General features: G+C 44.4%; 1 protein-coding gene across 6 annotated transcripts in view; it reads left to right on the top strand.

The window, feature by feature from the left end:
- Positions 1-14,833, top strand: part of DCX (doublecortin) — a 106,004-nt gene that overhangs the window by 77,321 nt on the left and 13,850 nt on the right. For 3 of the 6 annotated variants that reach the window (XM_064427161.1, XM_064427158.1, XM_064427159.1), the window contains 3 exons: positions 4,038-4,140; positions 8,047-8,184; positions 14,164-14,261. In XM_064427161.1, the coding sequence (XP_064283231.1) occupies positions 4,038-4,140; positions 8,047-8,184; positions 14,164-14,261 (339 nt within the window). The remainder of the gene's footprint in view (positions 1-4,037; positions 4,141-8,046; positions 8,185-14,163; positions 14,262-14,833) is intronic. The other 3 variants (XM_064427163.1, XM_064427162.1, XM_064427164.1) reach the window with 3 other exon arrangements.

Here is a 14,833-nt window from a genome sequence, read left to right as displayed (position 1 = left end):
GCTGCTGCCTCCTGGAGGAAGCTGGGAACAGCCAGTTACCCTGAGCTGTGCCAGTGCAGATCCTGTGGTTTTCCTGCTCCTTTTCCAAGTGAACTCAGGATTTCTGCCTGTGCCAGCACAGGCATTTCAGCAAACTGTGAGCTCACACCCAGGGACGTGTATGAGGCAAGCTCCATTTTGTCAAAATCCTGAGAAATGCTTAGTTCTACAAGTGCTGTATTAAAATGAGGCAGGGGCTCAGCAGCTCTCACAAGGCTGCAGCTTTTCCTCTCTGCAATTAAAATTGCTGCAGCAGGCACTGATGGACTGTCACTGCAGAAATCCCAGCTAGGCTGCCCTCTCAGGGAAGCTTTTTCTCATATAAGCAGAGAAGGGTTTAATTTAACAGGGGAAACCTAAGGAATTGCAAACTAATCTCTACAGCCTTCTATTTATTCCATAATATATATTATAAGGGTTTTTAAAGATCAGACCTTGGCACAAAGAAAAATGCTACCATCAGGTCTAACAGGAATAATGACTTGGTAAGAAATAAATGTGTGCCTCATGGCCAGGGCTGTGAAGATATGATTTCCTTCCTTGGAATTGCTTGAGCTACAGGAATTGGAGAGTAAACATTTCATGCAGTATGATCCTTTCCCAAGTCAATATTGTCCTTTCAATTCTGAATTTCAAATTCAATATTATCCTCTCTTAAACAAAGGCATGCTTGGAAATCAATGCTATTTATCTTGTCTACTGTAGCCACAAACACCAGTTTAATTTTTGCTATAGATGAAAAATGCCTGTAGACTGAAAACTGCAGAAAGACAAATTCTTCCTATTTTTCTGCTTCTGGTGTCATTGCTGAGGGTGCATGACAACAGCCACCAACAAAATCACCATTTTCAAGTGGCAGCATTGCTCCTTGCACTAGTTGGCTACTACTGGGTTTTGTCCTGTGCTTTAATAAACTTATAACTAAAAGCAAAACACAGCATTTAAAAAATATTTTCAAGTTATCATCTGGGGTAATTTTTTTGTTACTTCTTTCAGGTTTGTTTTTTTTTTATAGTGTTCCAGGTGAATTATTGGATATAATTAGAGTGATAGATCAGAGTAAGGTAAAGCAGAAAATATTCCTTCAAAAAGTCCACACTGCTTGGGGGGGAGACTTGTACTACATTTATTAATTAATTTTTTTGTTTGTTTGTTTAAATGGAGAAAACATCAGAAAAAAGACTTCTGAAAAATGGAGAGAAGTCCAATAATGTTATTTGGGAGTCACTAAAAGGCTCTCCATCATTAGTGCAGGTAGAGGTTTGGCCTTGCCTGTCAAGAACAGCCCTTAAACTTTCCATACTGGTTAATGAGGTCTCAGACCAGTTATCCCAGCACGGCCTCACTTCCCAGCCTCATGTCCTTCAGGGATGAGCATATCCAGGGCTTTTTCCTGGTGGGTTTCTTTTTCCATGCCCCCCTGAGACAATCTGGCTCTGGTGCTCCCAGATCCAGCAGAGAAGTCACATTTTTCCCAAAGAAAGTTTACTCCAGTGACTTCCTGTGGGCAGGAACCCATCTGGGATGTGTTTCAGGAACTCAGGGCAGTGATCAAGGGCTGGGGTTGAATAAACAAAAGGTAAATAGAAAATACCACACACATGGTGAACATAAGCAACAGAGCTACAGGCCCCATAGCACAGGAGCCCAGTTATTTTCTGAATTTTGCAAAGTTTTGCACTATTTAAGGAGACTGGGGTTGGGTTTTGGCTGTGTTGTGGTGAGCTCTTAGTAGTGGAAGTTACAACAGGAAACCAAAAAGGAACAAATAAGGCAAAGGCAGAAGTGATTGCTTCCTGAATATTCAGAGTTCAGCAAGTAGATTATCAAATTCTCTACCAGCCTCCAGTGCTCACCAGCTGCTCATAACTATTATTTTATATATATAATATATATAGCTGTAACTACTGGGTGTATTTACACACAATAACTGCTCTCTGGAGGAGCAGGCACGCAGAAAAGTGAATTGCAAGTATCTCTTTTTGAAATGCAGTCAGGTTCCTGTCCTGGGACACTCTGGGACTTCTCCATCATGTCTGGACTCTTGGATCTGAAGATTTTCTCAATTACCTGGATTTTGTTTTTGCTCAGGATGGTTGTGGGCAGTCAAGGACAAAATCCACACTTGGACTTGTGACCTGGAGACAGCAAAAGCATCTGTGGGTTCTTTCTGATGTCATGCAAAAGGCTGGGAAATTTCTGAAGCCTTTTGATCCAACTTTAGATCACAGATTTAACTGCACAGTGGAGCAGAGCAGCCCATGGGTCTCTTCAGTGGCACAAGTGTGGCACTTAGCATTCAGATGGGAAATGCTGTGTTGAGCCAAACCCAATTATTTGCAAATGAACCAGTGCCACACATCCTCAGGGGGAGGGCTGTAATACCAAGTGCTGGTTTGAAATGTCATCTTTTCTTTGGGAGAATTCTCTATAGATGAAGCTAGCTATTTTCAATCTAATTTTAGACAATCAGAAATAGGAATTCACTGGAGTTAGCAGAGAAAATTCTAACTCTGATCATCAAAGCTATGGCAGATTTCAGCCTGCTCCATTTTGAAAGTCATGACAATGTGAAAAACAGGCTTTTCACTAAGGTTTGGCATTGTAACCAGAGCTGGCACTCCCAGGCAGTGCTTTAATTATACATTATACTAACCAGTGTGAAATACTGAGCCTTATTAAGATAGCCAAAAGCCTTCTTTACAGTTGATTTATTAGAGCTTGAAATTAACTTTTCACAGTCCAGCTCCAAGAGATCAGTAGATACAGAAGCTCAGCTCTGCCTTCAGTGAGTTCCCCATGGTTCTCCAGTGCTCTCTCCAGTCCCTCCCAGTGCCCACACAGGGTAAACCCGGTCAGCAGCAGCAGCTCTCAGCCTCTCACCTCCATGACAAACACCAGAGCTGACCCTGTGCTTGCTTGGAAAGGTTTTCCTGGGAAAGTGGAGCTTTGGGAAGCCACCCTGGGCTCTGCTGGGTGCTGGCTGTACTGGAGCTGTTCCACACTGGGGTGATTGCAGATGAGCATTTGTGCTGCTCCTGACACGACATTTGGTCAGGATATCTGGGATATCAGAATATTGCTAGGAATTGTCAAAGCAAGTCCATCATCTGCAGATCTCTGCCTGCTGAATATGGGGAGGAGCTCTCAGCCTGATGGCATTTTAAATTTTTCTCTCAGCAACCTGAATGCATTTTCACATTTCCAAACTCCCAGCTATCAGTTCTCTGATTAAATCTGTGGATCTGGGGCTCCCACATCTTATGCTTAATTTCTGTTTGATGCTGCAAGGCAAGGCAGAGTCTGGAGCTCCAGGTGCTGCAAGATAAAACTTCCTCCTGTTGAGGATGGCAAAAATGGGGAGCAAGGCACTCAGTGAGGGAGAGGCAGCCACAGTAAATTTGGATTTAAATGGTGCTGGAGTGAAAATGTTGTCCTGTTGTACTTTGGGTCTCTCCACCAATACCACGGATAAACGTTTTTGCTTTAAAATTTGTCACCAGGATTGCTCAGGAGGAGTCACAGCTCTACGTCTGTGCTTATCCCCAGTGATTCTTTGAGGGTTTAGGCTCCGTGGGTACCAAGTGATTATCCCCAGTGATTCTTTGAGGGTTTAGGCTCCGTGGGTATCAAGACACCCCCAGCACAGGCAGTGGTGTCACAGCCCTGCCAGCGTGGCACAGGGACACCTCTGTTCTTATTTGAGAAGTAGCTGTGTCATTCCTTCAGGTGACTGATGTGTCCTGTCAGCTGGGTGGGAAATGCCAGATCTCCAAGAACTTGTAAGGGAGTGCTTTGGGTGTCTTATCTCTGTTTTTGGGGTTATTTAATGCCTCTGTAAGGCTTGACCTGCCCAGGGCAGTTGTGTGATGAGCACCAGCCCTAGGGAAAGCAGGACCACGTTAACGTGGGGTGGGGGAAGAGCAGAGAGGCAGAGCCCCACCAGGACGCTGCCAACACCAACGCAGGGCATGACTCTGCTCTCTGTCTCTCTGCAGGTGACCTGTCTCCACGATTTCTTCGGGGATGATGACGTGTTCATCGCCTGTGGCCCCGAGAAGTTCCGCTACGCGCAGGATGACTTTTCCCTGGATGAGAGCGGTAACCAAACGCACACTGAGCTTTTACTGCACTGCCACTCTGCTGCTCCTGCCTGAGCATAATGCTGCGTGCCTTTCCTCTGCGTTTTAAGACCCACTACATGGAGTTTAACATCCTTTTGTATTGTATTTGTGGGGCTCCCAGACGAAGGAAGGGATGATGGATCTGACTCCATGTTCTCAGAGGGCTAATTTATTATTTTATGATACTATATTATAATAAAAGAATATTACACTAAACTATACTAAAGAATACAGAAAGGATACTTACAGAATGCTAAAAAGATAATAATGAAAACTCGTGACTCTTTCCAGAGTCTGACACAGCTTGACCCCAATTGGCCAAAGAGTGAAACAATTCACATGAAACCAATCAGACAATCACCTGTGGGTAAACAATCTCCAAACACATTCCAAAGCAGCAAAACACAGGAGAAGCAAATCAGATAATTATTGCTTTCCTTTTCTCTGAGGCTTCTCAGCTTCCCAGGAGAAGAATCCTGGGCAAAGGGATTTTTCCAGCAAATATGTCTGTGACACTTTTGTGATACTCATCCAGTCAGCAGTATTATAATCAGGCAAATACTGGCTGAGGTATAGTCAGAATAAATTACAGCATTTTGACATTTACTGCAAAATCTGGGAGTGTTTATACTTTCAGCTTTCTCCAGTCACATTCAGATAGATGCATTTTTCTTGAGAGCTCATCATCCTTATGTAGACACATGCATATTAAAAAAGGAAACAAGCAAGAGTTGAAAAAAAAAAAAATCATATTTCCACTGCTTACTTCTGATGATTAAAAAGCAGGGCAATAATTCCCCTTTTGGGGGCATGACTGGGACAGCACCATTATTTTTCCTTATCCCCACTGCCAGTAGAAGTCTGTAATAATGTGAGTCTCTGTGATCAATTACACCATGAAATCTTTGATTTCACAGAATACACAGACCTTGCTTGTAGGCCTTACCACCCACCCCACCTGGCAACTGTACCCACCTGTCTGCAGGTGCCAGTGAGAGCAGCAAGAGGAAATTAATTCCATTTTAGCCATTTAAACTGAAAGAAATGTGCTCTCCAAGCCTCTAGGCACACTTCCCAAAGCTCCAGGTGTGCTGTGTGAGGAACACAAGCCCCATCCTGTCCCATATGCTGCAAACTGGCTCTGTATGGAGGACCAAAGAGGATTTTTGCTGGATGCAGGAAGGCAAGCAGCCTCTAATCTCCAAACACTGAGGTTTTTATTACTCCTTTGCAAGCCTGATTTTATTTTAGTGCTGCTACTTCTGACCTGTACTCCAGATGAACCCATTTGATGGTCTTGGGGTAATTCAAAGGAAGTTTCCAAGGCTCAGCTGAGACTTTGCAGGCAGAGAATAAAGCCTGTGTCAGACTGGGGAAGTGATCTGCAAGCTGAGCTTCACGTTGTTTTTCACCACTCAGCAGCTGAGTCAGCTCCTCAGGGAGCTCCACGCTGGAAAACAGCTTGGATGCAGTGCTGGCAGAACAACTGGATGGAAATCCCAGCCCTCTGCCTCCACTTCTGGGCACTGCTCACCTCTCCAGCTTGGATTTCTCTGGCAGGAAGAAGCCAAGTTTGCTGTAGGGAAGGCAGTGAGCAGCTCCAGAGGTGTTTTTAGAGGAGCCCTGCAGCTCCCAGGGGCAGATGAGGAGTCTCAGCAGTGTTTCCCCATTGTACACCCATCACCCTTCCTCCTTCTGAGGCAGATGCTGCCAGGAGAGCTGCAAATCCTGAGGTTCTGCAGATGAGTGTCACTTAATAAAATCTCCTCTGTCATGGGGAAATTTCTCTTGCCTGCTTGGATGACACACACCAGGATTGCTGGTTATTATGTTCACTCTGGCAGGACGTCAGGAAACAAAAATAAACAGCACAAGAGAGGATTATGTCATCTTTTTCCTCCTGGCTGCCCACCACAGCTTCCACCCTCTAATCCTGCTGCTGAGCACCTTCCAGAGACATTGCTCTGTCCCTTTTGTACCCACGGGTTTCAGCGTGGTGGAAATGCCACACTTTGGTGACATTTAGAGGCCTTTTCACACCAACCCCAGCACAGCCAGGTTTCCACCTCCTGCAAAAGCTCAGGGATTGCCTCTGACACTTGCCAAGGGCTGAGCTGGAGGAATTCCTCAGAGTCAGCCTTTCTCTGCTGGAAAATCCAGAGCCAGATTTCCTTCCAAGGAATTACTCCCCTGGGAAACACATAAATTTGGAAGCCCTTGCAAAGACCTAACATTAAGTATTTTTATTTTTTAGGTTTTTTTTTTTTTTTTAGTGAGTAATTCAGGTGACTAAACACAGCTGCCTGACACCCTTTGAGTTCCCTCACAACACCAGTACTGCTCTTCATGTGTAAAAAAATTTGGGCTATATTGGGGCTGGACCTCTACAAGCCTTTCAAGTGACATCATCTGTGAGAATTCAAGTATTTTTGAAGGAAAAAAACCCACAACCTTTTCTGTTCCTGATTTAGAATTTCCAAAATTGATTTAGCAGGAGAGAAAATAAGCTGACTGTAGGTTTAATTCTTGCCATGCAGCATCCCTGGAGCCTTCTCTCCTGACATTGTTGTGGTGCATGGCCCAACAGCAAAACTCTCTCTCAAACCATCCAGAAGGAGCAGAGATGGAGCCTTGGCTGGCTGAGAATGAGCAAAGCCTGGGGAAAAATTGAAGGCAATTACATTTTCATAGATACACTGATATATAATTAAATAACACATCCATTTAAATCAGACAGCTTGCTTTTGGGTGACCAATTATTTATCTGCTCTGTGCTGCCTTAATTCCTTTGGGGACTCCATTCCAGGGGATCCTCAGTGTGGAGCATGTGGGGCTGAGCTGAACTTTTCCATAAAAACTGCCTGCATGTGGAACATGTAACTCCCATCTGTAAAAAAGACACATTTTTCACATCTTGGTGAGGACAAGCTGTTGGAGGAGATGAGGTGGAACCAGCTAACATTTGACAAAAAGGAAATCCCTTTTTTATTGCCTTCTTCTTAACTGGGTTAAGTTAATAACTTGAGGGGTGGAAAGTTCCTTTTCTGTTAGCTCTCAATGTAAATAAAACCCAGTTCTGAAGATCAGGCACGCCTGAAATCCTGGGACACGTGGAGGTTTGTTAGCATTTCAGTTCCCCTCTGCAGGACTCTGCAGATCATGTTTACATTTTCCACTCTTCCTGGCCTATTTATTTTTTAAGGAAGCACAGTTGGGGTCCTCATCTGCTCACATCTTCCAGTACATAAATCTGCTGGGCTTGTTTATACAAACCTTGCTGAAAGGGACGAGTGGCCAGGACAGAGGATGTGCTTTGTAAAACCATTTTGTCTCCTTTGCTTTGTGCATCTGAAAAGTTGAGGACAGAAGAGGCTGCTTCCAGCTGGGTGAAAGCCTCCAGGGGCAGCTGCCCCATCTGCCACTTGGAGACTTCATTTACAGCACACCATAAGCTGTTTGCTGGCTTTCTGCGCCTGCAGAAAGGGCACTCACTCATCATTCCTGGTACTGGGTATTCATGGAAGGGTTACAGCAAATTAACTGGATTTTCTTGGCCTGAATGTTCCCTCAGTCAGTGCTGGCCATTTTCATTGTCCTCATGAGAGCCAAGGGAAGGGGAAGGGCAGAAAATGTTTGTTGGGACACAGGTAGGAGCCAGCCTGACACCCCCAGAGCCTCAGCAGCTCTTCCAGAGGAGCAGAGCTGTTCTCTTTGCCCTGCCCTTGACGAGTCTCCTTTCAGCCCTGGAGAACAAGGGATGATCTCAGCTTTTCCCTTGCCCTTGGGATTTCCTGCACCTCTCTGGGGACCAGGCACTGAGCTGTATGGCTGCTCAGAGCAGGGAGCAGCAGGGCCGTAACCGGGTGGGTTTGTGTTTCCCCAGAGTGCCGGGTGATGAAGGGGAGCCCAGCAGGTGCCACGGGCAGCAAATCCTCGCCCACCCCTCAGAAGAGCTCGGCCAAGAGCCCCGCGCCCATGCGCCGCAGCAAGTCCCCGGCCGATTCAGGTAACCACCAAGATGGTGAGTGAATGTTTCTTGCTGTCTGCCTTCCTCTCTGCTCCAGGGAAAGGCACAAACTCCCTGTGCTTGCAAAGGAAACTCGGGGGTCTTTTGGAGACAAGAATATTGGGAAGGAATCTCCTGGTTGGTGAAGCGCGGCTTTGCGGCTTGAGGTTGTTCCAGCCACAGTCTCACCGTCCCCAAAAATATTTTAAAAGAAGTTTCTATTCCCCAGGCAGGAAATCAAGGCCCACATGCTCCCAGGTGGTCCCTGCAGATACAGAGTGATTTAGGGTAACCTCCTGTGCAAAGCAAATGGTGATTATTGCACAGGTCAGGAGCGGCTCCTCGCAATCATTATTTAAAGGAGACCAGTGACCTTGCAACTGCAGAACTGCTGATGGGTTTATTGATGTGACACTGAGACACTCATTCAGTAGTGGAAGAGAGGGAAAATGGGAATCCTAATTTGCTGCAGCAGCTTGCATCATTTGGAAAGCCTCCCTCCTTCTTCAGCGTCAGCACACGTGGGGAGCTGCAGGGCTGTCAGTCCAAGGCTGGGCTGCACATTGCAGTAATTCTGGTAACTGATAGTCTTTGGAGTCATGCAGAGTTTCTGGAGCTATGATTGATCTCTCACCTGCCTGCCTGTTCTGTTCCAAAAGAAAACCAGACATGGCCTCTCACTAAAATGGCCAAATCATCAATTAAACAAGTCAGAATTCCAGGAGAGCTTCACAGCTTGAATTCAGGTGTCCCACAGCATCAACACAGGTGATACAAACCAGAAATTCCTTTTCACCATCATGCTAAAGTGCTGCATATTGCATGGGAACATCACATGACAGCTGACCATCAGTAGAAATGGGATTATTAGACAGAAAATTCTCTTGGCAGTAGTCAGAAGGATTTCCCCCAGGAAGCAGTTCATTAGTTTAGGGGGTTTGGGTGTTCTTCAGCGACCCAAAGGGACAGTGAGGAATTGGTTGGCACATGCCAAGACTCTGTTTTTTTCTTTTTTTAAATTCTCTCTAAGGTGATTTTGCATCCAGAAAGTTTTTCTTCAAGATTCCATTGTTGGCTATTCTCAAACTCAAGCTTGCCATAATTTAACCACTTCCACAGTCCCAAATGCCTGCTGAAGCTCTGTAGGCACACTGAAGGCAAAAGGGAAATGTGATGTTGATTTACAAAAACCCAGAAGTAACACTCAGTGATGTGGGAGCCAGCTCATGCATGAGCAGCTTTAAACCTTCTCCACAGGCATCAGGTGCTGATTCCCACCAGAACCAGAGTTTGCTGCATGAGCATAGAGTTTAATATGAAATGGCAATTATTGTGTGCCTGATTTTAACTGATTGAGCGACTCCAGGCCCAGGATGGTGACTCATCTGATGAGCTTTAATGAACACACTTAGCAGAGCTTTTCAGAGGGAGATTAAAACAACCAGAAAGGCTGAACAATAACCAGTTCCTGGAGTTAAGGTCAGTAATGAAGAGCAAATCAGGTTTCTTTAATCCGTCCAGACAAGGGACTTTCGTGCTTTCCTGTAATTTCAATAAAGGAAAAAAATGGCACTTGTCCTGCTTAATGAGAATAAAAAAAGACTGAGCTCTTTTAGTACTGAAAAATAGAAGACTCTTGTTTTCTCAGGACAGAGAGAAAAAAGAATACCATTTTGTATTCTTGTATTGAACTGGTAATAAATTAAGTGGATTTACACATCTTTTAAGAGCCAATATTTACATTTAGATGAGATTTTGGAGTTATCACATTCAAAAAGCAAAGAAAGCTGAATGAAGTCTGATTAATAAAAGATGATCTGACCTATTTTTTTTCCCCCAAGAATCTCACCCATTTAATGTGTGAAACTATTTTAAAGCAGTTTTACTTCAAATATATGCAATATTTCTGCTGTGTATTTGCTCTCCTACCCATTTGTACCTTTGTTGTCTTTCCCTCTGCTGTGGTTGTCATGTGGAAACTCGTGAGCGTTTCCTTGGTTTTGTGTTGTTTCTGTTCTTTCCAGCTATTTTCTGTGCAGGTTTCTTTATCTTTTTTTCTCACCCAGGTCTCCAAGGTCATTGTGACATATCTGGGCACTGATATCTGTGCTTTGGAGGGAAATCTTTGGGTGAGAGGAGAATGAGCCCACCTCATGTGAGGGGTCAGGGCCTCACTGTGGAAAGCTCAATCCCTTTAGGCAGCCGGAGCCCTTCAGCTCCCAGGATATATATAAAAAAAAATGAGGTGGCAAATCCACAGAAGCAATTTAAACTTTGTTTTCTTGGCACGGTGCTTTTCTCTTACCATGCAGTCATTTAAATGAATGAATGAAAATTAAATGAAAGAATGCAGAACAAAAAGTGTCTCCTTGCTCTAAGGAGATGGGAACTCACCCCAATCCTTGTATTCCCAAGGGAGATCCTTTCTCCCTTCCCTCACTAACACCCAACCCATATCTGTACTTCCTAAGCAATGCCAGTGGATTCCTGGCAAAATTGGAGATAGAAAGCTTCTGTGAATTTCTAAACTCAATTTTTCTTCCTAGGGAGTCAGCTTTCCTGAAAGACCCAGCTTAGAGCAGTGAAATCCATACTAAACCACACCTGCAGGGCACCAGCCAATTCCTTCTCCTAACATGGCAGAGGAAAACTGGGCATGAGGAGAGGAGCCTCTGTGCTTCTGCTCTGATCCATGAGATTTAAATGGAGCAGGGTCAGCATGAGGTTTGGCAAAATTTCTTTAACAGACTGCTCCAATAAGGAGTCAGGCTAAGCAAAAGCCAGAGCTAAATCTCAGGGGAGAAATACAGGAGAGAAAATAATGATGTCATGTGCCATTCTTTCTTTGTTAAAAAAACTTGAATTTATCTTACACTAACTGACATACCAAACAAGGGTTCAGTTGTATAAAAACATGTGCTGTGATAGGCGAGCTTATGATTTTTAAACCAGGATGGAGTCACTGAACTAAAGGACCTGAACTGAAATTTGAAAATATCTTTGCCTTGATTTGGCTTGGGGAGAATACAAGCAGAGCTCTGAGGCTGCTGCAGGACCTTAATGTCTCAGTCCACTAATGGACAGAGGGACAAAAGCACATTCACCAGGCAGCAGCAATTAGCAAACAGACCCAGAGTGTCCGTCTGTCCTGGCTGCAGGGCTGCTCCCAAGGGTCATTATGGATGAGTGTGTCCAAGGGCAGCAGATGTCTGGGGAATGCCCTGGTGCCTCAGGTTTTGGCTTTTCTATGTTTCAGATTCTGTGCTGCTTTAGTGTGTGGGTCTGAGCTTCATGTCAGGGGATGGTGAGCTCTGTGCACAGAGCAGGGAGACAAAACAATTCCTGCTCCAGCTGGGCACCAAGGACAAATGATCCAAATCTCAGCCTAAGAGCACAAACAACGTGGGCTGGAGAGAGAAAAACAAGGATGGGACTGCATGGGCTGGAGCTGGAATTGGACAATGAACTCTGGATCCAGAGCCCGAGCCATCCCAGCAAACCTAAACAACAATCAGGGAACAATTCCATGTGAAAATCTGCCTAAAAAAGGGCCTCAAAAAAGACTGAAGAGGGACTTTTGACAAGGGCATTGAGTGACAGAACAAAGGGGGAATGGACTTAAGCTAAAAGAGGGCAGGTTTAGATATTAACATGAAATTCTTTGTTGTGGGGGTGCTGAGGCCCTGGCACAGGGTGCCCAGAGCAGCTGTGGCTGCCCCTGGATCCCTGGCAGTGCCCAAGGCCAGGCTGGACAGGGCTGGGAGCAGCCTGGGACAGTGGGAGGTGTCCCTGCCATGGCAGGGGGTGGGATAGGATGAGCTTTAAGATCCCTTCCAACCCAAACCTTTCTGTGATTCTAAAATATCTGTGGGGGAAGCAGACAGAGAATTCAGTTTCCCTGAAACTCTCATCTCAAACATGACAGGAATATTCTCCATCCTCCCTCTCATGTGCTGCCAAACCTGATTTCTCTCCTGAGTCCAAACTGCCTCATGCACAGGGGGAGGTGAGGATCCTGTGGAAAAAGGTGCACATGCTCCTGCAATTAAAGAATATTACATATACACTTTAAGGTACATTGATGTTGCAGAGCAAATACAATGCCATGAATAAGCCATAATGCACAAAGAATAAAATGGTGGAAAAACCCCAAAGAACTAAAAGGAAAGCTGGTTCTAAAGAACAGTTCCTGATAGCTGAGTGTAGGTAAGATCCTGAGCTACCCTAAACCATCAGCAGATTTTAGTGGAGCAGCAGTGTTATGCACCACCTGGGACCTGCTCTTTGCCTCCTGCTATTTTCTTGCATTTCAGTTCAAAGGAAATGCAGGCAAGTTTGCTTATGAACACTATTCTTCATTAGCAGGCAGAGAAAATTAAACTGGGCTTCTTCATTGTTGCTCCTGCTGCAAAATTCTGCTGTCTTTGTAATGATATCCATCCATCTCATTCCATTTCTGATTTGGATGTCACATCTGTTTTTTTGTTGATGCTCATAAAATATTTACATGCCTGCTGTAGCACTTAAAACTCTCATTGTATTAGGGAATTTCTGTCCTGCCCTGCAGCAATCACATCCATTTTGCTGCACACTGGCTCTGCTGCTGTTCCAGTCTTGTTTGTGGAAAGGAAATTGGGGTTTCTTGCAGAGTTGTTAGGTGGCATTCTTCAGCGTAGGAAGGATCAGTGACAACTGGAGATAAAGAAAGAGGCATTTTGGAAATTGGAAATGGATTCTAGCTAATGGAGATTATATCAGTCCTCTTGTTCCCCACATTTTCTTTAATAGGAAACACAAATTCACTCAGTGAAATAAAACATAAAAGACATCCAAGTTCTTTTTCATTGGGTTGCTTTCATTATTTGACATACAGTTAGAGAACTCTACTTTTTTCTCCACCAGCCTGCAGTGCAGTTAATTTTGTAGAATAGCACAGCTCAGTGCAGGGGCCAGCAGGAAACAGCTCCTGCCTGTCCAGAACAGGCTTTTTCCCCTATCAATAAAACATGGTTTGAGTAAGATAAGGAGGTGAAGTGTCACTCTGTTCCCCAATTATCTATAAATCATTATTTCTAGCACCTTTTAAAAATACCCATTTCCTCAGTTAGGTGCATTTGCAATAGGAAAAAAGCTGTGTGTGATGAAAAACCTCCTCTTCCAACAGAGGAGGAAGTGCATGGAAATGATGGATGTGAAGGCAGAGGAGCCACACCACCATGAATTTGTTGCTTTAAGGTGCTGGCAGCTCCTCCTTTGTCCTGGGGCTTTGAGCACGTTTCTTTTCACACCTGCTTGACCTCTGCCTTGGCTGCAAACCTGAGCTAGCCCCGTTCCTCACAGGGAGGTAACAGAGAAGAGCAGTGGGGCTTTCTGAGGCATTAAACAAGAGCTGTGCTGGTTTGGCTCTTAAAAATACAACATTCACACATTTTACTCTGTGATACTTTCTACACTTCTTCAGACTCCTCCAGACACTCAAGTACTTGATGAATTTTAAATTGATTTGTAGATCCAGCTGTCACAATTGAAAGCATAATTCCAATCAGGCTCTTTGGTCACTTAATCCCACACACAGCAAAGTACAGCCAGGGCATTCCAGGCTGCTGTTTGCCTAATTTTTCATTTCTATAATTGACATCTAACATTGCTTGGGCAGGATTCAGGATATCTTCAGCCTCTGGTTTGCAGTCATGCCCTTAAACAGTTTGAGAACACAGAAATTGTCTTTCTGTTTTTCTGGTATGTGCCTTGGACTGTCTTGGTGAGTATTTGTTGTGTGAAATATTGCTCCCTCTGTTTATTTTGTATCTTGTTGTATTTTGCAGCTGAAATCCTTGAGTTATGTTTATAGCTATGCTGTTCACTTGGTTTTCTTCCTCCTGCCTAACATGAATAAACCACAGTGTTAAATGTTTGGAGACCTTCCATCTCCCCGAAGGAGAAAAGCCTTCCCCTTGCTTGCCCGATTTCCAGCTTGTGTCTTGTTTTCTCCAGCCAACGGGACCTCCAGCAGCCAGCTGTCCACACCCAAATCCAAGCAGTCCCCGATCTCCACGCCCACCAGCCCCGGGAGCCTCCGCAAGCACAAGGTATTACGTTTCTTATACCTTACTACACCTCTTTCTGCCTCTGCTCCACAGGGCTGGGTGTCATGGACATATCCTCTGAAACAATAACAACAGCTCCTGGTGTTCAAACAGGGCAGTTTTGTCACGTTTATATTTTCTGAAAAATCCCTTAACTTAGGATTCTTCTCCTGGGAAGCTGACAAGCCTCTGAGAAAAAGGAAAACTATTTTATCTTATTTGCTTCTCCTGTGTTTTGCTCCTTTGGAATGTGGTTGGAGATTGTTTACCCACAGGTGATTGTTTAATTGGTTTCTGCTGTGAGTTGTTTTGACTCTTTGGCCAATCAGCCAAGCTGTGTCAGGACCCTGGAGAGAGTCATGAGTTTTTATTATTATCTTTTTAGCCTTTTTAAATATATTTTGTGTATTCTTTAGTATAGTTTAGTACAGTATTCTTTAATATAATATAGTATAATATAATAATAAATTAGTCTTGTGAGAACATGGAGTCAGGTGCATCATTCCTCCCTGCCACGATGGTCCCTGTAAACACAACAGAGTTTGGCCCTTTACCTGTACAAGTTGTCCTTTAGGGCA

The sequence above is a fragment of the Passer domesticus genome, chromosome 7, assembly GCF_036417665.1.
Source record: "Passer domesticus isolate bPasDom1 chromosome 7, bPasDom1.hap1, whole genome shotgun sequence".
In the NCBI taxonomy this organism is placed as follows: domain Eukaryota; kingdom Metazoa; phylum Chordata; class Aves; order Passeriformes; family Passeridae; genus Passer; species Passer domesticus.
Note: the sequence above shows the minus strand (reverse complement) of the source record. Positions and strands in the feature narration are given on the sequence as shown.